At 42.0% G+C, this 27,193-nt stretch overlaps 1 protein-coding gene and 2 long non-coding RNA genes across 3 annotated transcripts in view; all 3 read right to left on the minus strand.

Annotated features, from left to right (window-relative positions):
- LOC144108356 (uncharacterized) overlaps positions 1-27,193 on the minus strand; it is a 53,528-nt gene that overhangs the window by 12,096 nt on the left and 14,239 nt on the right. Inside the window, exons 4-5 of the mRNA XM_077641611.1 lie at positions 9,434-9,830; positions 8,046-8,077 (exon numbers count right to left, since the gene is read on the minus strand). Of these exons, the coding sequence (XP_077497737.1) occupies positions 8,046-8,077; positions 9,434-9,830 (429 nt within the window). The remainder of the gene's footprint in view (positions 1-8,045; positions 8,078-9,433; positions 9,831-27,193) is intronic.
- LOC144106501 (uncharacterized) lies at positions 3,522-6,582 on the minus strand. Its single transcript, XR_013309032.1, has 3 exons — positions 6,507-6,582; positions 4,074-4,165; positions 3,522-3,591 (listed from the first exon to the last, which is right to left on the minus strand). It is a non-coding gene; the product is annotated as an uncharacterized LOC144106501 (long non-coding RNA).
- On the minus strand, positions 13,607-27,189 carry LOC144106500 (uncharacterized). The gene is made up of 3 exons (XR_013309031.1): positions 26,367-27,189; positions 24,446-24,474; positions 13,607-14,101 (listed from the first exon to the last, which is right to left on the minus strand). It is a non-coding gene; the product is annotated as an uncharacterized LOC144106500 (long non-coding RNA).

Raw genomic sequence — 27,193 nt, forward strand, 5'->3', positions numbered from 1 at the left:
AACCCTGCAGACGTGTGAAAGCAGGTGGTGATTCTTCAGTTGCAGGAGAAATGAAGCTCTGCCTTAAGGGATCGATGCAATGTATTTTGCGGTTTAATGTGCATATATGCAGAAGTGCTCATTCATTACTTAACATTCATAAATGGCGGCGAGTCCTCATACCACTATCAGCGCAGCGGTCAAGTGATGCTCCACTGCACTGGCAGGTGGCTGCTCCTATCACGGCCACCTGTAGGAACTGTGCGACCCAAGTTGTTCAAGGATACACTGACGGTACCGTCTTGAAAACTTGGCATAGTGAAGCTTTCGCTTGAAAAAGAGTGAGCTGAATTTTCAAAAAATAAAAATCAAAATGTCCAACCTCTAGCTATAAGTAGGGGTTGGACTTTTTGGATGAGAAAGAAAAAGGCAATAAAAGCAAGCCAAATCTATTTTTCAGAATTCAGTTTTAACCCAAAAATGTCACTATTCTTGGCATGTGCACCACAGCTAATTCGCTCATGAAGTAAGTGTTTCTCTAAGAAATAAGAAAGAAATAACAAACCAAGGAAGCCATTGGCATGGTGAGGGGGAGTATTGATTAAGTAGTGCAGTTATGCATTTTTAGGCATCACTAGGCCACCTTACATGCCTCTGCAAACTAGCAGGGTCCACATCGTCCAAAAAAATTGACTCCTGATGCCATGCTGTTCAATGTCATCACATGCTCAGGGCAAATACTTGGTTAAGCACGTTTGTTCATCGGGTACAAGGGCACTCAAAACCATGCATAAGTGTCACAAAAAAGTTTGATCTGGTTTTGCACAAGGAGTAATGTGCCAAAGCGACTCAAGTGGGATGCCGTAACAGAGGGCTCCAGATAATTTTGGCTCTTTGGCATTCTTTTATGTGCGCTTACATCATATAGTACATGGGCCTCTTGCATTCTGCCTCTACTGAAATGCAAACGCCACAGCTTTGATCAAACCCGTGTCTGTCAGGTGAGCAGCAAAGCACCAAAAACAGAACCACCATGGCGGCTCATGAAAAAGTGTCATGTTCTGGCTACCTGACAGTTCAGCTGCAGTTCCATTACTATCGTCAACATGCAGGGCTCGTTATTCTCCACACTCTTGCCCAACAGTCCACTGATAACACCACAGCCCACCCGTTAGAAATCAACTACAATTATAAATTAAAAATGTAATTTAACAATCACAACTAAATTATAACCATTACCGCAAATGTTTTACTTTACTGATAAGTTTAACAAAACTAGCATCACATTACTGCTCCATATTATATAGTTAAGACTCAGCTCCAAATTATTGTGCTCAGCACCTTTTGGTATATATGTGGGGTTTAACATATCTCGAACCAGCTTATGGGCAAAAAGAACACCGTAGTGAAGGAATCTGGATTAACTTATACCACCGGGGAGTTAACTTGCTCCGGCATTGTACAACACATGGACTCTTTTGCATTTCAGCTTTATCAAAATGCTGCCACTGCAGCCATAATTTGATCCCGTGACCTTGCCAAAGCCACTGAGCCAAAGCAACTTAGCCAAAGCCTCTGTGGTGGGTCATGAAATGCATTATTCTATGCATGTCAGTAGAAATGCAATTTAAACACCGAGGTTAACTGCATAGGTCACTGTACTCTGGAGCTGTTAAAAGGAATTTACAGGCATTTGCCAACAATGCTACAAAACAAGAAAAATTAACCAGAAGTACAAGTCATGTGAGGGATGAAAGATTGCAGAACTGCATTCGTGATGTGATTCCCCACATAGCCTGGCACACAGTCAGACAGCCTTGAAAACTTGCCTTGAAGCAGCGTCAGGTGAAGGGCAAAGACAGTGTGGAGTCTCAGGAAGGGGCAGTTAATAAGAACGAAAAAGCAGGCAGGGAACGAGACGTAAAACCCGAAGAACCGCATGCAGGAGGTAGCGGTAGCGTGGAAGCTCCGCAACTCTACAGCGCTGTAGTGCAGCAGGCTTAGAGCCAGAGGGAAAGGTAGCAACAGCCCCAGTGACGCGCGACAGTGGTGTGCGGTGGCTGGAGTGAGAACTGCAGTGGCAGGCGGGCCAGCTTGCACGAAAAGGTGGACTGGCAGGTGAAGTGGAGGCTCAATCAGGAAAGTGCATGGTTGATGCAATGACCGAAACACAGACAACAGAGGACAAATCCTTTGTCATTATCCTTGCTGGTCTTAATATTGTGCTGAAGGGGAGAAGCCGGTACCAGGGAAAGACTCTTATGGGTTGGGTTGCGTAAGCTTAGAGAAGCCTCTGAGAAGGTGCATGTGACCATTCTCACAATCCCAGAGGCCCATGGGCAGTCTGGTGGGATGGAAAGGAGGGTCATTGAGGCTAACCTTGTCATTAGGGTTATGATCTAACAACTTGGGTATGGCATGATGGATGTTAATATGAACATGTACGAATCTGGCCCCCACCCTTTTGCACAAGAAGGGATTCACTACAGTGTGGCTGCTGGCAAGAAGGCAGGGGTAGGATACATCGCCAGGCAATGAATTTTTATAGCAGGAGCGAAAGCTCTGAGGGCACCAGTGTAGAAAAAAACAACCAGGAGGAGGAACCAAGATCAAAGAAATGTAGGAGCCATAGTATAATAAATAGACGTAAGCACCAGTGCAAAATTAATTCAAACACAGGGCATATTAACATGCAAGGTGGTAACAATAGGCTATAATGAGAGGAAATAGAAGAGCAGCTAAGGCTGGAGGAATTAATAATATGTGGGTTTGAGGAGACATCTTAGGGACATGGAGTATTTCTGGATGTCAAGAGAGACTTCTACAGTGTTATCCAACAAGATTTTTGGGACATACTGGACATATTACATGTGAAAGATGGAAAAACTAACCTTTTAAAAGATTTCTGTAAAAGTAACAAAGCCTTCTGAGTTCTTCCTTGGTTCATAAAGCATGCTTTACAGAATCTATTCCTGATGCACTCCTCAGTTAGTCCATCCACACGGTTTTAATCATATCCACAGAAGCAAACAAAGACATCTGAACCAAAACATTGCCTTCTAGTGGTGACAGGAACTCCGCCGGGGTCACGTAGCACTGACTGGGGTCCGGTCTTGAGGAAGGCACAGAACAGCTCGTAAGAGAATACTTTAATAGGCTGGCTTACGCCCACTAAGAACAGCTCTGAAAACTCAGCGGCGGTGATAGCAGCGAACGTGCTCGGCGGTCGTCGACTAACAGAATGCCCGCCGCTCTTAGCCATGCTCGATTTTAAAGGCGGCAAGGAAAGTTCCAGAACATAGTAGGCACACTTGCGCGAGGCTAGGAAAAATCGAGATAACTTTGGTCGCGTCTCGCGTCCCAGAAAATTGATAATGCGTACATCCGTGGTGGTCAAAGTAAGTTGCTCACTAGAACTGCTGCTTGCTGTACCCACCACTTTCTCATTTATCACTCCATCAGACGATAAATCTGCTGGAAGATATACTTGCGTGTTTAAGAAAAGGACGTTTCTCACTTCTGGTGAAGAACCTTGTGCGGCGGTGTCATCACTGAATAATGCAGGCACATGCGCACTTCGGTCCCTTGGTGGCCTTCGCTCTTTAGCAAGTTCTAGAAGCAGATAAATAAGCGAAAACAGCACATTACATATTTAATATAGATGTCCTTTTGCAAAACTCCGAAAGTAAGCTTTTCTGCATTGAAAATTAAGTACCATTCGCCATGGCGGCCCATCCTACCCGTCACATGCAGCTGTTTTTCACCCCCTTCAGCAAAAGGAGTGGCTAGGCAAAGCTGGTTCTAATCCCTTTATTATGACAGCGTGCCATTTAAAGAAAGGAAAGCGGCATTCAGGCTATATATGTCTGCAGCATTGCACCTTTTTTTTACACCAAAGCTGGTTTGGTGGTAAGGGTGAAGGAATTTTGTTGTGCCAAGAAGCTGACCTCCAAAGTTTTGAAAAGGATCCATAGAAGACGCACCAGAAAACCTAATATGTATGCACACCAACCACTTCCTCACTCAACATTTTTAAATGTAGAGGAGGCGATAAGCAACATGGCAACAAACACCAAGGTTAACAAGTATCTGACCTCTGAATGGCAGCACCGTTGGGACAGCATTGGGCTTGAGCTTCTTCAACCCATCTGCGCGGTTTTGTTCAAAGCTCGTCTTCGAAATGAGCCTGCAGATGAATTCTATCGGGATTAGCCCCACATTTCCTGCTTGAGAATGAAAACAATGAACAAAGCACGCAAGAAAGCAAAGTAATCCAAAACAAACTGAAGCGCCATCACATGGAGAAATGTTACCACTATTGGTGTATGCCACGACGTGACCACACTTTAAAGTATCCCCGTTATGTTGTGCGAACGGTGTTTTAACCTTCAAAAGTCTTTGTCATATTTCATTATAGCTTACGTTCTCTCGAATGTGCCCTTTGATGAAAAGCAAACCTCTTTTCACACTGCTAACAAATAGCTTCGAGATTTCATTGCCGGATGTTGTCACAGCGCTTTGAGTTTATTTGGTTGAAGAAGTAACCATGGTCTACTAACGTCGCTCTCCCATAGCAGCTTCAGCCACGGAAACTCAAGTACCCATTAAGGTACTATACTAAATCTGTCATAGTTACTGTCTGGCAGCTGGGGCTATATTAGTTGTTTGTTTATCGCTCTTGTGGGCATAAAATTACTACCACAAATGCTGATCGAGGTTTCCATCATTAGCACACATAAGAACAGGAGAATGCATAGATTGAAATATTCTTAGTAAAAATCTTCTACTGCGTTTCAAACAAAACTACTGTGGAATCAGGTGCCTTGGACACAAAGTTTTTTATTGCACCAAGAAAGACTGGGCCCTTAAAACTCAGTAGTCCGTCCTTTTAAATTATTTTTCTTTAAAATTAGTGACATACCTGACTGCACAAAAATGCTGCATGCATCATAAAGAAGCAAAAACCAAATCAGCTGGTAATCAAAAAGTGCTGGCACTGTAGAGATTCACTGGAATCTTCCAAAATGAAGCTTGAGATTGAATGTCTTTGAGAAGCTGGGAAGAGAATAACTTGCATAATAAAATGGGAATAACCCTTTTAATGCGCGTGATATGGAAATGGCTTGGAAAAACCGCAAATATAATTTTAACCAGCAACAACAGCAAACACAAGAATAGAAGCTGAAGCTTGCTTTTTTTTCTGTGTTGAAATGCATCATGAAGAGTGAACAATTAGGAGTGGTACAACAAAGATTAAATCCACATTTCCTCTTGATCTGTTCAATATGGGTAGATGCAGGTAAGTAATAGTGACGTGGCAATGAGAAAGGGACAAATTGGTGCCATAGAAACTTGCACTGCATCAAAAAAGCTGAGAAGATGGACTTCCAAAATGAAAAACAAAGTGAAAATAGATCAGCATTAGCCAGGACTTTCATCCCATCTCATGCATTTTTTTATGGTTTCTTCTATAAATAGAAGAGGACACAACAAGCCGGGGTTGCTGAGCACAATTTCAGATTGCTACAGCATGCAAAAATGTTGGAGACAGGAGGTGACAACCGCATTATTTAAAATGTTTGGATACCAATGATGAACAGAATGCCCACAAAAAATGCAGATCATTTCATTGGTTGTTGAACAGTTAAAACATCTGTGTTATGTGCACCAGCCTACATGGACTGCAGTCACATGAAAGAAGCCTTAATTAGCTAAATTATTGTATTGCTCATCCCACACATAAATGCATACAACATAGGGCCAAATCGACTCAATTTAACAGATATGCAATAAGATTCATAATTAAAAAGTGCAATGAATGAAATGAAGTATATTTTGAACACATGCAGCAAGCAGTAGCACAGCACCAGAAAACAGAAAAAAGTGTGGGAAAATAAGTGCCATGAAAACCCTATGACAAAGCACTTGGTGAAAGGACAGAAAAATTGTGCTGCATCAGCAAGGAAACCACTTTCATAAGAGGCAGTAGCAAACATACAAACAAGACAAAATGTTTAGAACACAAAGCATCACGAATAGGATTCTTTCTACGAATATTCTCTTGAATTCTTCAAGGCAAGAATACTAGACACAATGGAAAACAAGGACAAGGGCATGAAACCAGTCATAGCCACCAAGCTCACGATGCACTCGTACCCACAATTTCTTACAAAAACACTGGTGCAAGGCCTGCTATCGCATAGCAGTACTGTTAACCTAGGCACAAGGGCACTCACACAAGGTGCTAAATTCACTGATCACTAGACACATTTTACAGACTGGTTCCAAGCTATAACTGGAATATCAAGATGGGCAGCAGTTGTTCTAAAGCAGTGTTCATCTGAAGTTTCATACAGTTAAAGCTGTTCTCTTTGGGACACAACCCACTGGCTGTGCCTCATATTGCCCATGGACACAGCTGGTGGCACAGCTGGTGATGCAGCCAGTGGCTGCATGTCATATTGCTACCAGCTACTGTGCTGCCTGAGAAGAACAAGAAACACAACACAGAAAAAGCAGAGCAGTACCTTTCGCCGAGTTTAGCACAATACGCAGCACATGGTAAATGGTTGGCAGATTTTTACTTGTGGTTCTGCATGCACTCCAAATGCTGAAAAAAAGAAGTGAACACAAATAATGCTCCTGTTTTTAAATAACAGAACATAAAAAGCAGTTGAGCTCAATTCAATAAAGAATTCTACATGAACTCTGACCTACCGCAACTAGGTTTCGAATCTGAGGCGGCGCTAACAGATAAGCTTCGCTGACCACTGCACAAGAGCACTATGCTATTGCCGCAACCGATAACATCTCTTTTTAACACTCTTGCATTGTGCATTGCACGTCATCGCCTTCATGAACTTCCCTCTGTACGCACAAGTCCTGAAACGAAATGTGCATAACTGGCTCCCTGGGTCAGTGGATGCCTCAATCACTCTTTGAGCTACATGATGGTAGTAACAGAGATGTGTGCTGCATGCATTTGCACTTATGCTTTGGCAGAAATGTGGCACTGGAGCATTAACCCGCCAGAGTTCACTGGCATTGGCGTTGACAAAATTGAGTCCGTTGACTTTGAGGAAAGCAAAGGCACCTAACTGGCTTCCTGGATAGTGGACACCTCATTCATGCTTTCAGGAATGTGGTGGTGGTGTCCGCCTACAAAAAACTCCTTTCGTACAATATTACATGCTTAGCAACGCTAAGCTGCCAGAAAAAAAAAAATTTTTTACAACAGTGCTAACACTAAACAGCAAACCTCGCAGCCTTTTCCCATTTCATTAGCATTAAGGAGCTAGCCCATGCTTAGTGGCACTATTACCAGTACTGCCCCTTCTACCACCTCCCTCTTATCCCCAGCTCGAGTAGCATAACACGTGTGACCACCAGTGCCAGACTTGGCAGCAACAAGCATGTCGCAGAAAGCATATCATAGAAATTGAAAATATTGATGTTTTTACATACACCGCACACCAAGAACTAAAGCATTTTAAAGCTTACAAGTTATCTCAACAGGAGTGCAGACTACATTCTTAGTGACATGGCAACCATATATTTAGAAGTCGCTGAAAAAGAACTTAGACGACCCTTAATACCCTTAAGAATACAATGCAATAGCGTTAGAAATCTCTCTCAAACAATTTCTCGTTCTCTTTCATAGATTCGTAGATTGCAGGGAGTCTTCATACAACTACTGGTGCAGTGACGGAGTGGTGATGTGATGCGCCACTGCCCGGAGGGCGACTGTTGCAAACACAGCCGCCAATTGGGCTTGCGGGATCCAGGTTTGCTCTTCCTGAGCTCTCATAAGGTGTTTTTGCACAGATAGTACTTCTTTGGGAGGCTATCTCTCAACTAAGCTGATGTGCACAGCCACTGTGGGCAGGTGGCAACAGCACTGAATTCGATTTAATGTCATTGCCACCTGCCATGGTGGGCAGGCTGCTATCTACCCACTGTAGCAGGTCAGTTACCTCCCTTTCTGCGGCACAGATAGATGGACAGATGCTGGCTTTTCTTATGAATAGGACCACTAATATGCTATCACATTAACACTGCTGAGAGACCCATGCCATGCAGGGGCAGTATAGTTGTCAACCTGCAATGATGAAGTATAGAAAGAAAGCCTGTTGCACAATATCGACTGGGGCAGTACAGCTGGGGATGGATCCAAGCAGAAAGCTTTCCAGTGAATTCTCGAGTGAGAATGGCGTTCCTGACCTTACAACACATACTTGCCACAGTGGCTCAGTGGTTAGGGCACTTGACTCTACTACTGAGCTGTAGCACCCGGGTTTGAACACGACTACGGCGGCCGCGTTTCGATGGAGGTGAAACGCAAAAGGCATCCATGTGCTGTACGATGTCAGAGCACATTGAACATCTCTATGAGGTCAAAATTGTTCGGAAGCCCTCCACTAACACATCTTCGTTTCTTGTCTCACTCTAAACTTTATCCCTCCTTGCAGAACAGTTTGGGTGGCCACCAAGATATGTGAGACAGTTACTCACCCATTGCCTTAGTCAAAAACCAATTTTTATTCATCTTTCCTACAGCACAGTAAGCATATTGATCGCTGGCAGTCAGCTGCCATCATGGTATGCACATTTCATGCTGGAAAATCAACATCTTTCATCATCATTCACCGTAAAACTTTGCCACACCTCACAGCTCTTCCTTGCGCATATGGCAGAACAATAATTATTCCAACATAATTTTTGATAGAAAATCCACTTGGTACACTTTAGATACAAGAAATAATATTAAACCTTCACAGAAATAATGGCAAATTCTTACAATGCATAACATCTGCTTGCAGAAGCACCACGAGGCACAGCACACATTTTTGGAACAACTGATACATTTGCAGAACAATTGAAACATAATGGACTAAAAACAACGCTGAATTTCCCCACACTTTCTAGAAAATAAAACTGCGATGCATCATTTCAAAAATGGAATTACCATTCTCATATACTTAGTGTTAACACAAAAAAAATGTGTCACAGCAACATTTCCTGTACAAACTGTTGAACTGTCAAGTAAAAGGAAACAGTTATACACAGCAAACACATCAGTCTATGGCCGATATTCTTTGACTGCATCGCTCACATTTGATTTGTGGGACGCTCTACTGTTCATAGCCATTAACCCTTTCATGTCTGAATCGGAAATAATCAATTTGGGCAATAACCCAAGTTTATTACATCTCTTAACTTTCCCGAAATATCGGAATAAGAGGCTTTGCCAAGATGGTGCTTGTCAAATTATCTGCCTGTATCCCTTTAACAAAGACCTGTTAGCCAAACTGGTAGGTTCCTAAAATGCAGAGTGGCTGCATAACACTGCATCACAAAATTCTAACAGGATGCTCACCATAATTAATGAACAGCAGATGGCTTTAAGTGAAAAAATTCTGAAGGTACACAAGATGCCACCAGCAAGCAAACCTACTTCTTCTTGTGGGATTGCACATGATATCTTCGGTGTGAATTTGTAGCAAACACCATGGGACACAAATGGCACTGGTACGGCTTCTCACCTGTGTGCAAGCGAAGGTGCTTAGTAAGCGTGCAACTCCTTGCAAAGCCTTTGCTGCAATGCTTGCACTGGTATGGCTTCTCGCCTGTGTGCATGCGAAGGTGATGTGTTAGGGTGGCCACCTGTGTGAATCCCTTGTTGCAATAGCTGCACCGAAAGGGGCGCTCTCCAGTGTGTGTCCTCTGGTGGTTCTTGAAGTGTCCGTGATGCAGTGTGGAGTAGTCACACTCAGGGCACAGATACCCCTGCCTTCCTGCTTGTGATATTTGTTGAGGGGACGAGCTGCAGCCACTAGGTGCTGTGACGGAGCCTGCATGGTAAAAGAACACATACACAGTATTTAGCAAAATGTGAGAGGTATGCTTCACTGCACTGCTAGCATCTGACACCCTCTCAAGAAGAGTTAAGAGTTTGGACGCTCTCTCAAGACAGCACAAGTGGTATCAAAATTAACAAACTAAAGAGCAATTTAGACAACACAGTGTATAAATAAATAATATTCCCAACATGGCACGCATTCTTGGTTAGCACAGAAGCAAATAACAGCATTTTACAGCAAAAGCATCATGGAAATTGTACCTAAAAATGTTAGAAGCGACTGTATATATGCAGCGCATATGGCAGGTTCTCTCAGATCATGATTGGCAGTTTACCAATATCTTCAAGAGAAAAGTGTACAACAGCTGTATCTTACCAGTACTCACCTATGCGTCAGAAATTTGAAGCTAACAAAAAGAGTTCAGCTTAAGTTGAAGACAATGCAGCGAGCCATGGAAAGAAAAATTATAGGTGTAATGTTAAGAGATCGGAAGCAGGCAGAGTGGATGAGGGAACAAACGCGAGTTAATGACATCTTAGGCTTCGGCAGGATAAGTAATACGAAGGCAAGGTAACCGCTGGTCCTTAAGGTGAACGGAGTGGGTCCAAGAGCAGGCAAGTGTAGCACGGGGCGGTAGAAGGTAAGGTGGGCAGATGAGATTAAGAAGTTTGCAGGCATAGGTTGCGCACAGCTGGCAAAGGACGGGGTTAATTGCAGAGACATGGGAGAGGCTTTGCCCTGCAGTGTGTGTAGGCAGGCTGATGATGCATAAAATTTATTAATCCCTTCCATTGCTTATCAGAAAAGGGGTATGTTCTTATAGTAGAGAATTAGCAAGCACTGAGCCATCAGCAAGTGTAAGGTTATGCTCTATTAGCACGGAACTCTTTTGTAGCACTTCCCTTCGAACACAAGACAACAAACATGAATTTGAGAACCATCAGGCTTGAAACCAGTGTTGTTGCTGATGCACACAGTAATGGAGCTTTTCTAAACTTGTAAAACAGTTGTAAAAAAGCTATCAGGCATAAATCAGAGCACTGAACACAGGTTGATCATCATCACTGCCAGCTTAACTATGGCCATTGCAAGGAAAAGGCCTCTCCTACATCTCTCCAATTAACCTTGTACTTTGCTAGCTGTGGCTGCTCAATGCCCTCAAACTTCTTAATCTCATCTGCCATCTAACTTTTTGCCCACCTAATAACTCAATCTCATCTGTTCCTGCTATGCTTTCCTTTCCATGAAATCCAGTTTGTTACCCATAATGTCCATCAGTTATCTTTCCTTTGCATCACATGCCCTGGCTGAACCCATTTGTTCTTCTTGATTTTGACTATGCTGTCATTAACCCGTGTTTGATCCTTGACCCACTCAGCCTTCTTCCCGTCTTTTAAAGTTACACCTATCATTTTGCTTTCCACAGCTCGCTACACTGTGCTTAATTTGAACCCCTTTAGTTAGCCTTCACGTTTCTGCCCAATAAGAAAAAACTGGCAAGATACAGCTGTCATCTATTTTTGTCTTGAAACATATTGGTAAACTGACGTTCATGATCTGAGAGAACCTGCCAAATGCACTGAACTCTATTTCCTCTTATTCTAGTTAATTCACTAATGATCTACATCTGTGGTCACTACCTGCCCTAACTAATGGGTTGCCCAAAGTAAAAGCCTGTAATCGACGAGCATGTTTCTTTAGTATTCACGTCGAGTAAAAACTGTCATTATTCTTCTAACCATCACAGTGCTCTCACACAGTATCTTGCAAGAAATTACTGTGTGGATCAAAGGGCAGATGATAAAACTGATGAAAGAATATCACACAGAATTCGGTATAATGTGAAATGATAGAAGAAAAAACTCCTGTTAAGACATAAACGAGAAAAATGCAATAGTATAGCTTCATTTCACCACACCCAGAACAAGTACAGCAACTAAATATGAAGAACACTTCCTATACATGAACACTGCACATTGATGTTTAATCAAAAGGCAGTTCTTATGAAACCTAGTACTGTGTGAAACAGCATTAGGCACAAAAACATTCAACACCTTGACACCTGAGAAATCTGCATGAACACAGAACACACCTGCTGATTGGTTGGTGAAAATGTAATGTCTAAGGACATAGCACTTTTTTGGAGTTTTAAGAATAAAACAACACTGTAAACTAGCATAGAGACAGGCATTCACAAGCAAGAAACGGAACCTTATTTTTTCCGGTTTCAAGCCCCATTTTTAAAGGACATTGCCCGAAGAATGTGACCACCAATGCTTGCTACTCTGTCCAATTTGTTTTTCATTTATTAATACTGGCAGTGCCAAATGGGGCTTAACAAGAGTAGAAAAGCAGTCAAAGGTCAACAGTAAAATTGGCGCTGCAAGAACAGACATGTTCAAAAACATAGCTATACAACTGCTAACAGAAAATAGCCTCTAAATGCACACATGAACAAAATGCATCACATCAGGAACCAGGACAACAGCTCGCTTCGATAACCACAAAATAACCCTGCCGCTTTGAGTTAGTGACATATACAAACTTATCTAAGTGATGTAGGTATTCATTTAATGATGTGGACAAAACAAGTCTGGTAGAGTTCGACTGCAGCTTTGCGAAAAGTAACCAATCTTAGAACAATCATTTCTTATGGTCGGTAATAGAATGAACTTAATATGGCAATATCATGATGTTTCATTGGTTTTGATTTCAAAGCAATTTGATTTGCATACTTTGAGAAAGTTGCTAATTAATAAGGTAAAGAGCTTCCAATCTTTCATACACAGCTCTGGCTTCTAGCGCCGCTAGTTGAGCTTGTTTACACGGTTCTTTTGAAGAGCATTTGTAGCGAAATTTATTATAGGTAATCCCTGCAGCAAGCAGCTGTATCCTATCAAGTTTGGAACAATTGGTTGTAATGTAAGGATCTCATATTATTTTGGCATATTCAATTATGCTCAAATGAGCATTTTATATGTGAGGCACCTTACATCTGGAGTTGTATTGTGCACAGCGTGTTTCAGGTACTATAGTTATTTAGAAGCATTGAAGACCCTAGTGCATTATGTACATTTACAAAAGATATCACATATGAGTGTTATTTCTGCACTGAAATTGAAAATTAAGTTTATTAAACTCATGCCGCAACCATTGAGTGGAAGTGTGTCAGCAAACCGTGCATTTAATTCATAGTAAACACAAAAGGATGAGCAGCAAACACGAACAATCCCAACAAAACAGACACTTCATGTAGCCAGGCATGAAGCAGAGGAAACAATTAAAAGAAGCCAGCAAAGACTGGATTCATTTTGCAATATCTAAAAAATACGTGGCATTGGTTCAATGCACCGGCAACATTTCCCATTCACATGGTGCGAACAAAGAAAAACTTGTTCAAGAGCTGCATTTCCTGTGAAAGAAATCTTTCTTTTATTTCATTATAAAAAGGTAAGCATCTCATGCCAGTAATAGGTATTCAAAGCATATATCCTGCATGGTCTGTCTGATTTTCCGAAACAGATTTCTTCAACACTGATGCTCATGTCAGCATGCTTGCAAAAAATATTTTAAGATAAAATAAAGCCTTAATACACAGAAAACACATCCATTCAAGGACAGCAGGTTCCTTAGATGCCACTGCTCACAGTTCATTTTGGGAAGCAAGTAGAGTATAGAATCACCCTTCAAATATATGGCATCTTTTAACTCTTCAAATATATTACACCATGCAAAACACAAAGTAAACATGATCACTGCAATACCACTGAACCATGTAAAACACTTTTATGCAGGGACAGTGTTTCCTTAATGTGGGATTGCAAATGACAATCCAGGTATGACTTCGCTGCAAAAGCCATGGAACACAGATGGCAATGGTACGGCCTCTCGGATGTGTGGATGCGAATGTGGTCTTGGTGCATTGACTGCACTGGTGTAGCCTCTCACTCTTGTAGGTGCAAAAGAGTCTTTGCAAGTTTAGATTGCTCCCCTCCATGAAACTCTTCCTGCAATGAATTCATTGGTGCAGCCTCTTTCCCATATGAATAAAAAGGTGTTTTTTAAAATTGGCGGGCAATCTAAAGCTCTTGTTGCAATGGCTGCACCGAAAGGGGCGCTTTCTGATGTGTGTCCTCTCTGGTGGGCCATGTAGGCTTCGTGTACATTTATGGCATAGCCACATTCAAGGCACAGGTGTCGCTTCTTTCCTGCTTGCAGTTATTGTTCAGATGAGCTACAGCTGCTGTGAACTCCAACTGCGCCTGCAAAATGAAGCAAAGTATAAGTAAAGTCAGGTGCACAGTTGTCTCAATGCAATTATCAGAGCTAGCTAACCTCTCAAGAACAGTGAATTGATGCTTAGGATACTCTTACTGGGGTCGGACTTATTATGCTGGTGGCAGAAATGGTGTCATGGAGAGTATTAAAGAAAACTCAAGCTGGAGCTAAAATATTTGCTATTTTTTGTGTTTGCATGGACTTCAAACAATGACAGGCTACCAACAACCTATTTTTGAAGATGCTACTACTGAACTAAAATCTCCAAATATAAATGGTACCTATATAACTTCTGATAAGTGTTAACAAAAAAAAGGGCACATGTAGCAGTATACAGTCCGTGCAGCCTGTCACATTTTCATTATCTTACCAGATTTGTATAAAAAAGAACCGAAACGAAAATATGTAACAAAATTAATCACAGGCATGAACTTGCAACCAAACTTTTTGAGCCATTTTTACTGCTTCACACACCTATTGTGAGTTACTAGTATTTCCAGTAGCCATGCGTAAAGATGGCGTTCAACCTAGGAGCAAATTGAGCCATAAAAGAATAAAGTTATTTTCTTCATAACAAAGACTCATGTTTAAAATTCACATATATGCTTCACCACATCTTTTAGAATAATGTGAGGTAACCGCAAATGGATGTTTAAAGAATAAGCAGCTTTAGCAGTCACACTTGAGTAACTAAAATGCACAGTTTTCCAGAAAAATATCAGGTAAAGCCATAGGAGTAAATAATAACTTTAGCAAAGACACCTAATCTGGCACTAATGATCATTCTTTGCATGCAAGTTTCTTTATAATGTCATTTTTGCATAAAGCCCAAAAGCAGAACAATGTACATAACACTATGCATGCAACATTGAAAGACATGAAAATTGAAGCAAGAAAAGAAGTTGGTCAAATGTTTTAGGGGAATCCCCCACAGTGGAGATTTGTAATAAGGCACTAATTACTCAACAACATCAACCCAAGTGCAGCTGAAAGGCTACAAAGAAAAACTATGCAGCTTTCTCAGGAACTTTGGAGCTAAAGAAAAATTCGTCCCGGTCCGGGGTTTGAACCGAGGACTACCGCTTCACCGCAGCAGTCGCTGTACCAACTGAGCGAACCAGGATGGCAAGCTTGTAGTAGGGCGAGAGTGAAGTGATCAGTAACTCGAAGTGGGAACAGTATTGGTCAAATGTTTAGGGGAATCACCGGAGGTGGAGTAGATTTGTAATAAGGGAGAAACTACTGCCTTATCAAGAAAAGTTTTGTTACTACATATGCGAGATGGACATTGAAGGCGCAATGTAATCAACCTCACTTGCTGCTTTTCCTTCTGTGCACTGGGGAAGGTTACAGAAGACGACAAACGTTCTGCCTCTGTTACAACTAAACTTTATCCGTTCATGTTAATCCATATATGCCTAGCGTCCAACAAGTAGGACACCACTTTTCTGCACAGTCAAACCTATGCAGTAATGAACTGTGCAAGAACAAATATTTTTGCACATTGTCATAAGGAAATCATCATATGTGATTAGAAATGTGATTTTAAAGTTGACAGATCTTTTACCACATGTAACAGGTAGCGAACTTGCTTAGTACCCTACATTGTATTACGGCTCAAAAGTGTTGGGAAAAATATTTACACCAATAAAAGGTTGATTATGAAATGTGAAATGAAATAAATATTTTATATGGAAAGGTCTTTCAAACTTTTTCATATTTCTGAAGTTTCGGCATATATGGGTTTAATGTGCATGCGACTCCAATTCACAGCTGATTGAACTAAACTACTCCAGCACACTATAGAAGCGTGGATAAAGAAGACAATGAAAAAGGTTTTGCAAATTAAATAAACACAAGCCAGGAAAATGAATGCACCAAGCAGCATGACAATGCATTCTACTCATGTTTTAAATATGACTGCAAGTGCTTAAAAACCATAAATGCAGCAACTATGATCAGTTTTAAAGTATGTACATACTATGAGTGACAAAAGGTTGCAAAATAGGAATGAACAGTTGAAAGTGCACCGATGCTCCACCATTCGAGGCACCCGGCCGTTAGGACTGCCACCGCTTTCTTTTCATACACAGAACAGTATTTTTGTATTCACCCATGAGCAGAGACTGGACATGGGCGAAAGTTGTGAAGGTTCTTGAATTGAGTCTGATTGTCACTTTACTACATGCCATGTAAATAGAGCCAATCATGCAAACGGTGTTGGAAGAGGATTGTCACAGGCACGAAATTTAGATGCCAAATATGGTCTCAATACAGCAATGTATCCAGCCACTCGGTGATGCTTTAGTGTAATTTGGCCAAATGTCACACACTCCACAATCTGGGGTCACGCGTACGAAACGGTTTAGGAACACCTTATTCTTTATTAAAGGAAAAAAAGACAGGTTAAAGAAAATGCCTACCATTGCACCTCAGGAAAACCTCGAGGTGCATTTTGATTTTCACACAAATGGCACAGCGTGGCAGATTAAAGTGCCTCTTTCAACAGGAGTGATTAACACGTGACATATATTCATATTAACAAGGTAAATTATAAAGCATGATTCATTAAGTACAAGACCACAGTCTGTTGCAACAATCAACAAATATGCAGCATACATGGTAGTAACAACACACACACCTCAACCAGCAGCACTGCACCGAAAGGAGCAGAGAAAAAACAGTGACTTAGCAGCAAGTAAAAGAAGCTACAAATATTCTGAGCAACTGCACCAGCTTTGATCAATGCTGTTCAGGAAAAAAATGCAGCTGGCAGCATACTACATATTATCTGTCACACCGCCTTCTCACCAATGCTAAAAACAATGAAAAATATCAGAAAATAAATTTCATAGGTGCAAGATTTATTTTTAAATATTGGCATTTTTGACACGATTAAAAAGCATGTATTTCACGATGGCAAAATTCTAAGCAGCTGTGTGTGAAGCCATTGTTATATGCTATGACAGCTACAACACATGAAGGTGTCTGCTAGCCAATCTGCCCCGCAGCAAAGCCTTACTAAAGCACTTTTGTTCATATCTGCTCGAATCTGGTGATGTTAATATTATTGGGAGCTTTGTGGAATATTGTGTTGCCAATGGGAGTTAAGTGTAACCAAATACACACAAGTGGAGCCCAGCAGCAAGAGAAGATGAAATTGTTTGAACTCAAAATTCAAGGATTCAAATGTATGAAGCTTCTCATTTAAAACATGCCAATCAGTTTTTGTGTAGCAATTAAAATGGTGATGTAATCACCCGTAAAGTAGCAGTTATGTTCAGGCTTCTCCTCACTGCATGAAAGAAATGCAGAGAAACTCGTGATGTCGTTGTCGCCAACATTTCAGATTTTCGCTGCCTCTGCCCACATACTGCCGTGCGTTGTACGATGTCATCATACAACACGCCATGAGCTTTAACTTCAGAGATGTTAAGTGTTCTTCCTTCAAGCTTCACTGGAAATGTAGCGCCACCGTACATGACGTCATCAGTGCAGCCCCTGGCTGGCGTTCTACACTGCGGAGAAGCCTCAACGCTCAAGCGGCTTTATTTGGTGATTACGCCGCTATTTAAAATGCTAGCACAAAAAGACTTCTCATGCTTTATCTGCCAGTTTAACACATTCGACCCATATAGGCTCTTCGAATTCGAAAACCCTTTTAATCTCTTCATTTGGCGAGTAATTTGTCATTGAATTACAATTTATCTCACCTTGGAGGTTTTCGCAGTATACATTAGACCAGCAACAAACTTTCCCTCACAAGGTTTCTCTACTCACTTGTGAACATGATCACTATTCAGCTTCTCAAGGAAATGGAGTTATTACAGAGATAATTCTGGATGAGCACCTTAATAAGCAGGAAATATACATGGTAAACACAGTCCTGGAAGCCATTTGGACAGCTGTTACACATCCTACCATCTTTAGCCCTGAATATTGTTTGTAATCTGGCCTCACTAGTCCGGCAAGGAACCATATATAAAGCTCAATGAAAGGGCCAGCTTTGTAGTAATCCTCTCTGAATGCGCAGTGCATCAGATTAAGAATGCCGAGACACTCTTCAGCAGGCTCCATCAGAGTGAGGTGAGTTGGCGAAAGGGTTCTTATTATGGTCCAGTGGGAATCCAGACAGCGAAGCACTTCATCTACCATGGAGTGGCACTGGGAAGATGAGCCTTCGTGTTTGGCTTGGCTATTGTTGGGCATGAAACGTGGATTCAGCCATAACAGCAAGTATGAAAGGCACCCAGAAAGGGGGTCTCAATAAAGGTGCGATATGTCTGGGATGTTAAAAGATGATGGTTCATAATTATCCTGTGGCAAGAATTATTTTAATGCGTTTTGTGAAAGATGGGTTATACGCAGACAAAACTTGAACTTTTGCGTCTTCGTGCCTTTCCCTCTCCTATCGCAGGCCAAAACAGCGCTCCTCAGCCGGCCCACACATTCGACCCCTACCCTACTTCCGCCGGCTGCAGTGCACGCGGAGTGGCCACGGCCGCAGTAGCGCGTGACATCTGAAAGAATTTGGCGCTGTGAACCAATGATAACCCCTGGCTGCTGACGTTATTTGCAGGATGTGACGTCATCTGCAAGGTTTTCGCATGGAAACCCAGCACCGCGCGTCGCGGCGAGGTGCGCAATCGGGAATTTAAAAGAAATTGATTGTAAATTTCCCGCTCACTTTTGAGGTCTGGTACGCGTCATGGACGCTCGGTGGCCTGTACTCTACATAGTGCAAGCATATTAAAGCCAAGCTCAAACACCCCTTTCTGTGGCCCTTGAATCTTGAGGCAAACCTTGAAGAAATGCTGCAAAAAGTTCTGATACCAGCCTAACACTTGCGCTAAGTTTATTTAGGTAGATAAAAAGGCACCACTGAAATAATTGCATGTGCAGACTGAAGAGAGCATCGTGGTGCAGCTGCTGATTCAAAAGCAGAGTCCATGTTTTTGGCCCAATGCTACCCAAACGAAGCAGAAAACTGTCTTCCCGGCATTTTCACAGTTGATGAAGTGCTCTTTAAGAAACTCGCATAGACTGTGGTGCCTGTTTTCCCTCTAGGCAATACTGAGAAACTCTATGGAGATGACAAGCGACAATCCCTTCGCCAAGATTAATCTACAAATTGGTGCAGTGAGAGACTTGTCCTCACTGTCCACTGCAAGGCTGCAGCCTAAAAATAAAGAAAAAAGGAGAAAATGCATAATCATCAAGCATAACTTTCCTTCAGTCTTCCAAATGCACCAGACCTTTCTCCCCGAAGCAATGAACCAGAATCTACTACAGTACAATTTAACAACTAAGTGATTGGGAATAAGCCCAGTGCATGATGAAGAATTTCGATAGCGGCCGTGCTACTGCTAATACCACTAGCACTCACAAAACAGCTGCTGAGGGCTGCATTCAATTTATGACCATTTCGTCTATCAGCTCATATAAGATGCATGCAACACACCACAAACACAAGCCATAAATGTTCAAAATAAACAAAATTTTTCCTCTTTCAGTGCGTACTATCTAGATTTAGAACGGCCTTCAAGAATATAGAGGACAAACCAGTGGCTCTTTAAGCTAACATATTCCATGGCCTATGTTTTCAAAGAGTGCCACACTTTCATTCTGTTCACAGCACTCATGCAATATATATTTTGCTCTGGCTGATTTTAACAGAAACTGCTGATTCTTACCCAAAACAGGATTTGTGCTGGTTTTGAGCACAAAAATTCAAGTGTTTTCACACTTCCACCAAGTGCGCAATCCATGGCCGTGGTGACAGTGTTCACTAGATAAGTAGCACAGTTAATTGCTCATTTTGAGAAACTGCTCCAGTAACTACTTGCCTCTGCAGACTTGAAGGTTCTACGTCACCATCAAATGTTGTCTCGAATGCAGCACTGTCCACTGTCATCACCCGCTTTGGCTAGTTGCTTAAGCAGGTTTCCGACGCATAAAAGCATGCATAAGCGAAACATGCTCTGGTTACCAAGACAGTAAGTGGCAGTTCCATTGCTGTTGACACACAGACCACATGAAACCCGTCTCTCTCGCTCAACTTACTGCAACTCAGCGATAACACACAGACACCCAGATTTTCGAAATCAACTTCCACTTGGCATTTTGTCTGATGGTTCCATCACTTATCTTCCGTTACTTTCATTGTTGATGATAGGATTTCCTTCTGCATGCACAGCTCTACGCTTACCAGAAAGTTACAACCCTTTGTTCGTTTTTTGCTGGCTGAATAGAATGCTCTGGCTCTAAAGACGTCATGAAGCTATGAACTTAAAAGTGAATTTTTAGTCCTCCACGAGAATACCATATTAAAACACAGAAGACCAGTATTAATTCGTAGCAAATAATATCCGCAGAAGAAAAGAAAACGAGAATTCTGTCCTGAAATGAAGTCCAAAAAATTGGTAGGAATTTAACTCAGTTAAACCCTGCAGATGTGTGAAAGCAGGTGGTGATTCTTCAGTTGCAGGAGAAATGAAGCTCTGCCTTAAGGGCTCGATGCAATGTATTTTGCGGTTTAATGTGCATATATGCAGAAGTGCTCATTCATTACTTAACATTCATAAATGGCGGCGAGTCCTCATACCACTACCAGCGCACCGGTCAAGTGATGCTCCAATGCACTGGCAGGTGGCTGCTCCTATCAAGGCCACCTGTAGGGACTGAGCGACCCAAGTTGTTCAAGGATACACTGACGGTACCCTCTTGAAAACTTGGCATAGTGAAGCTTTCGCTTCAAAAAGAGTGAGCTGAATTTTCAAAAAATAAAAATCAAAATGTCCAACCTCTAGCTATAAGTAGGGGTTAGACTTTTTGGATGAGAAAAAAAAGGCAATAAAAGCAAGCCAAATCTATTTTTCAGAATTCAGTTTTAACCCAAAAATGTCACTATTCTTGGCATGTGCGCCACAGCTAATTCGCTCATGAAGTAAGTGTTTCTCTAAGAAATAAGAAAGAAATAACAAACCAAGGAAGCCATTGGCATGGTGAGGGGGAGTATTGATTAAGTAGTGCAGTTATGCATTTTTAGGCATCACTAGGCCACATTACATGCCTCTGCAAACTAGCAGGGTCCACATCGTCCAAAAAAATTGACTCCTGATGCCATGCTGTTCACTGTCATCACATGCTCAGGGCAATTACTTGGTTAAGCACGTTTGTTCATCGGGTACAAGGGCACTCAAAACCATGCATAAGTGTCACAAAAAAGTTTGGTCTGGTTTTGCACAAGGAGTAATGTGCCAAAGCGACTCAAGTGGGATGCCGTAGCAGAGGGCTCCAGATAATTTTGGCTCTTTGGCATTCTTTAATGTGTGCTTACATCATATAGTACATGGGCCTCTTGCATTCTGCCTCTACTGAAATGCAAACGCCACAGCTTTGATGAAACCCGTGTCTTTCAGGTGAGCAGCAAAGCACCAAAAACTGAACCACCATGGCGGCTCATGAAAAAGTGTCATGTTCTGGCTACCATGACAGTTCAGCGGCAGTTCCATCACTATCATCAACATGCAGGGCTCGTTATTCTCCACACTCTTGCCCAACAGTCCACTGATAACACCACAGCCCACCCGTTAGAAATCAACTACAATTATAAATTAAAAATGTAATTTAACAATCACAACTAAATTATAATCATTACCACAAATGTTTTACTTTACTGATAAGTTTAACAAAACTAGCATCACATTACTGCTCCATATTATATAGTTAAGACTCAGCTCCAAATTATTGTGCTCAGCACCTTTTGGTATATATGTGGGGTTTAACATATCTCGAACCAGCTTATGGGCAAAAAGAACACCATAGTGAAGGAATCTGGATTAACTTATACCACCGGGGAGTTAACTTGCTCCGGCATTGTACAACACATAGACTCTTTTGCATTTCAGCTTTATCAAAATGCTGCCACTGCAGCCATAATTTCATCCCGTGACCTTGCCAAAGCCACTGAGCCAAAGCAACTTAGCCAAAGCCTCTGTGGCGGGTCATGAAATGCCATATTCTATGCATGTCAGTAGAAATGCAATTTAAACACTGAGGTTAACTGCATAGGTCACTGTACTCTGGAGCTGTTAAAAGGAATTTACAGGCATTTGCCAACAATGCTACAAAACAAGAAAAATTAACCAGAAGTACAAGTCATGTGAGGGATGAAAGATTGCAGAACTGCATTCGTGATTCCCCACATAGCCTGGCACACAGTCAGACAGCCTTGAAAACTTGCCTTGAAGCAGCGTCAGGTGAAGGGCAAAGACAGTGTGGAGTCTCAGGAAGGGGCAGTTAATAAGAACAAAAAAGCAGGCAGGGAACGAGACGTAAAACCCGAAAAACCGCATGCAGGAGGTAGCGGTAGCGTGGAAGCTCCGCAACTCTACAGCGCTGTAGTGCAGCAGGCTTAGAGCCAGAGGGAAAGGTAGCAACAGCCCCAGTGACGCGCGACAGTGGTGTGCAGTGGCTGGAGTGAGAACTGCAGTGGCAGGAGGGCCAGCTTGCACGAAAAGGTGGACTGGCAGGTGAAGTGGAGGCTCAATCAGGAAAGTGCATGGTAGATGCAATGACCGAAGCACCGACAACAGAGGACAAAATCTTTGTCATTATCCATGCTGGTCTTAATGTTGTGCTGAAGGGGAGAAGCCGGTACCAGGGAAAGACTGTTAGGGGTTGGGTTGCGTAAGCTTAGAGAAGCCTCTGAGAAGGTGCATGTGACCATTCTCACAATCCCAGAGGCCTACGGGCAGTCTGGCGGGATGGAAAGGAGGGTCATTGAGGCTAACCTTGTCATTAGGGTTATGATCTAACAACTTGGGTATGGCATGATGGATGTTAATACGGACATGTACGAGGCTGGCCCCCACCCTTTTGCACAAGAAGGGATTCACTACAGTGTGGCTGCTGGCAAGAGGGCAGGGGTAGGATACATGGCCAGGCAATGAATTTTTATAGCGGGAGCGAAAGCTCTGAGGGCACCAGTGTAGAAAAAAACAACCAGGAGGAGGAACCAAGATCAAAGAAATGTAGGAGCCATAGTATAATAAATAGACGTAAGCACCAGTGCAAAATTAATTCAAACACAGGGCATATTAACATGCAAGGTGGTAGCATTAGGCTATAATGAGAGGAAATAGAAGAGCAACTAAGGCTGGAGGAATTAATAAAATGTGGGTTTGAGGAGACACATCTTAGGGACATGGAGTATTTCTGGATGTCAAGAGAGACTTCTACAGTGTTATCCAACAAGATTTTTGGGACATACTGGACATATTACATGTGAAAGATGGAAAAACTAACCTTTTAAGATTTCTATAAAAGTAACAAAGCCTTCTGAGTTCTTCCTTGGTTCATAAAGCATGCTTTACAGAATCTAATCCTGATGCACTCCCCAGTTAGGCCATCCACACGGTTTTAATCATATCCACAGAAGCAAACAAAGACATCTGAACCAAAACATTGCCTTCTAGTGTGTAAATTGGTATCAGCATGGGCTGGACGGCCGAATATCTTGAGCACATAAGTAACGCCCGTGTTCGGTGGTTGGATCTTGCACTTGGCGTTTGGCGGTGAGAACATCTTGTAATTGCAGCCAGAGAAGGCAATACATGATGTGTTGCTAAGTTATACTGTGAGTTGGAGCTCATATTTTATTCGCCATGTAATGGTCGAACTCAACAAGCCACCCGGCAATCAAATCGTGTGCAATACCCAATGCGCCATTAGAAATTAGGCCTCACTGCATGAAAACAAAAGTCATGCATTTTCTAGGATTTTGTTTTTGGCCTGTAGTGCACAAAAACATAGCTCCCAAAGCACTGCAGTGCGCAAGACTTGCCTTAGTCAAAATGCTGCTGCCAGTCACTGCCATTGCTCCTCGTGAACTGTAGGACGTTAACACAAAAGCTTGCCGTGTCTTTCACCAGTACAGGCAATGCCTTTCAAGGCATGCGGTAAAACTTTGCTGGTTTGAAAACAATGTCTAATTTTTTTTTTGGTGCATTTCCAGGTCTCCGTGTTCATTTTGGGGTAGGGTGTCATGGATGCTCAGATGCTCATCCATCTCCATGCAAGTTTTTCGACTGGGGACACAGTTTACAGCCCCTCCTAGCTTGTTATCCCACCACAATTGTTCTGTTTATCTGAGATGTAGTCCCATTGCCCTAAAGCCTATTTTGATAGTAGCACTGTCCTCGTTCATAAGAAACGAGTGTTTGTTATAGCTCGCTTATTATGTCATACAATAGCAGAAAAGAAAAAAGAGAGTGCCTCATTGCACGTGCAAGATAAAAAAGGTAAAAACGAAAAATAAACCTCACTTGGCATGTGGCAGAGGCTCACACTTGCTCTGAAAAAAAAGAAATATAATGTTATGCTTCTGTATTAAATCTGGCCTTGCAGACCACCAAAGAGCAAAAGCAATGCTTAGCAGTACCATCATGAACACAACTGGTAACATTAGTGCTAACTTCGTCAACGTCCCTCAGTATACACCTACGAAGCTCAAAGAAACAGCCAAAACAAGACTCTGACCCTGCCAGGAAAAATTAGACACTACACAAGCAGTGACATAACCCTAAGTTTCTTGATCGCGAATCAGAACCTTCAAGGCAAAGATGACAAGACAGTCACAACGGCATGTATGCATGCATTTTAGTGTCAACCTAAACACAACCCATTTGGCTTCTGCATTTGCAACAGTCTTTGGGACATGAAGATCTCAGTGATGAAAGACTTTGTCTCCTTGTAGATAGTAATTATGATATTGTGTATATAAAGTTGATCAGAAAGAAAGAAACTTGAACTGTAAAAGTGGTCATGGAAATCTGTTGCTTCAATTGACTGTCACCTGTGAATATTTTTCAGTTGTTTCTTCATGGATGACAAGGCTCTTCCTAAAGCAAAGCAAGCTCCTTTTAGAGCTCACTGTTCTTGTGGTCGGATTAGCAGAAAATCTGGCAAAGCGTCATCAATATGGGGATTATCAGGGCTCAGATTGTTGTTTTTCAGGGTGGAAGGCATCATTAGAGGTGCACTGAAGAGCATTCTAGGAAAATTCATTTTCTCTTTTATTTTGACTGTGCATTTGTGCATAAATAGTTTGTCATAGGCAACACAACCAAAAATTATGCCAATAAAAATATGCATTAACCATTTGCATTTGCAAGACAACCTCATCACTCTTCAAAGACCAATTGAAATACAATAATCCATGAAGACACCCAAAGATGTTTTCATTACTCTTTCTGGAGCCAACGTAAATAAGAGCTTAATAAAACTTCTACATATTTGCAGTTCAGAGCAGTCTTGTACACATGAAAAGAAAAAAGTAAGCGATTGCAAATTATACCACCTGAAGTGTAATGATTTACAGTGGTCATTACAGCTCCAGCAAAGTGACTAAACAATTACAGAAAACTAACAGTTTATTATTGTGCTATTTTTCTTCCAACTTTGATTGCCATACCATAAATTTACTCACACTATAATAATCTATGGTAGCTTGCTAGATGTTTTGTTGCATGTTATTATTTTTCAACAGAAGTTGTGTTTTGAAGGCAACGCTAATTTTCTCATGAAGAAATCAACTGCTACACTGAACACGCTCAAAGTATGTGCTGGAGAGACTGACGATATAATTTAAGAATACCTTGTGCACCAGCTCCTAGTTGCAAATTTATGTTGAACCCTGGGGCTTGTATACCTGGTAGCTCGTACCACAAGACAGTGACCTACTCATGATGAGCTCCACTAGCATGCTGGGTTTTTAAATTAGTTTTTACTTCTTTTTAGTTCTCTTAACTGTCAGTGATGCTACAGAGTATACCCCAGGTTACCATGATGCTGCCTGCTAACATCCCTTTGCACTTTTGTTCACATGGGTCTGGTTGATTGTGGTAGGCCGCAGCCAACATAATCCAAATTTGGGAAGGTTGTGAAAGAGACTGCAGTATTCTTAAAATAGTCCTGTCGAATGTGATTTTTTGCCACTGAATTCTGCTCTACAAGCCAAACTGCCATACAATATTTCAAACAATTTTTCTAACTTTTCATTATCCTGTCATGCCCAACCGGCAGCTTCATGGGATATCTTGAGAAGCAAGCAGTAGACAGCGAAGATGACGGTTGCTCACAGTGGTAGAATTTGAAGGCCCAAATTCCTTTCCCAAGCTGTGGACCCAGTAATACCAAGCACCAAGGCAAGCCTCGGCTTGAACCTTTTAAGAACAAGATGGATACCTGGGGCACTGGAGTGCCGAAGCAGTGGCCTAGTGGTCAGAGCATCCGCCTTGCATATAGAAGGTGCTGGGTTTGATTGCCAGTTCCACCAGGTAACAACTGGTTCTTCATTAGGAACATGGTTTCCCCTGGCGTGCTCTTCTGGGGTGAGATTGAGATGTCTGGACAAAGACTCTTATGCCAAGTTACACCCTGTGGCAAAAAGTGATGCTACATCTCTCCTTGGAACATAAGCACAACTGTAAGTACCCTGTGATTAATTAGTTTCAAAAGGTATTCCTAACTCACTACAATAACTTTCATCCAGCATATCGATGCGTATTCAAGACAAAAGTGTGTGCAACATGGAAGGAGATTAAACTTCTCGTTCCTTGCAACTTGATATTGCAGGGAAAGTTCACTTTGTTTGCATGCAGCCCTTTCTGATTTCTTGGTAGCATTGTTAGGCGCTTCTAAGTATCTGTTCGGTTCTGGTCTTGATCTTTCTGACGGTGGCGTGTGCATTCCCGTCACACTGACGGACAGGGGCCAGGAGCTGCTGGAAACATATGGGTCCCGTAAATAGAGAACCACGCCGTCTGGTGCCCGAGTGCACCACCGATTTATTTCAGGCTTAACAAAATGTTAATTCATCATCATAGGCACTTCTACAATAGAACTTTAAGTGGCTCTAAAACACCTTTTGAGGACAACACATGAACTCACTCAATAAGTGCGTTTGTTGACATGAACACCTCAACCTAATAATACGTTTCTATACGCATCAGAGAACCCACAATCATGCGTGCAAGTTGGTGAGTCCTTTCTGACAACCATTTCATGCTCTC

This window comes from Amblyomma americanum, chromosome 10 (assembly GCF_052857255.1).
Source record: "Amblyomma americanum isolate KBUSLIRL-KWMA chromosome 10, ASM5285725v1, whole genome shotgun sequence".
Classification (NCBI taxonomy): Eukaryota; Metazoa; Arthropoda; class Arachnida; order Ixodida; family Ixodidae; genus Amblyomma; species Amblyomma americanum.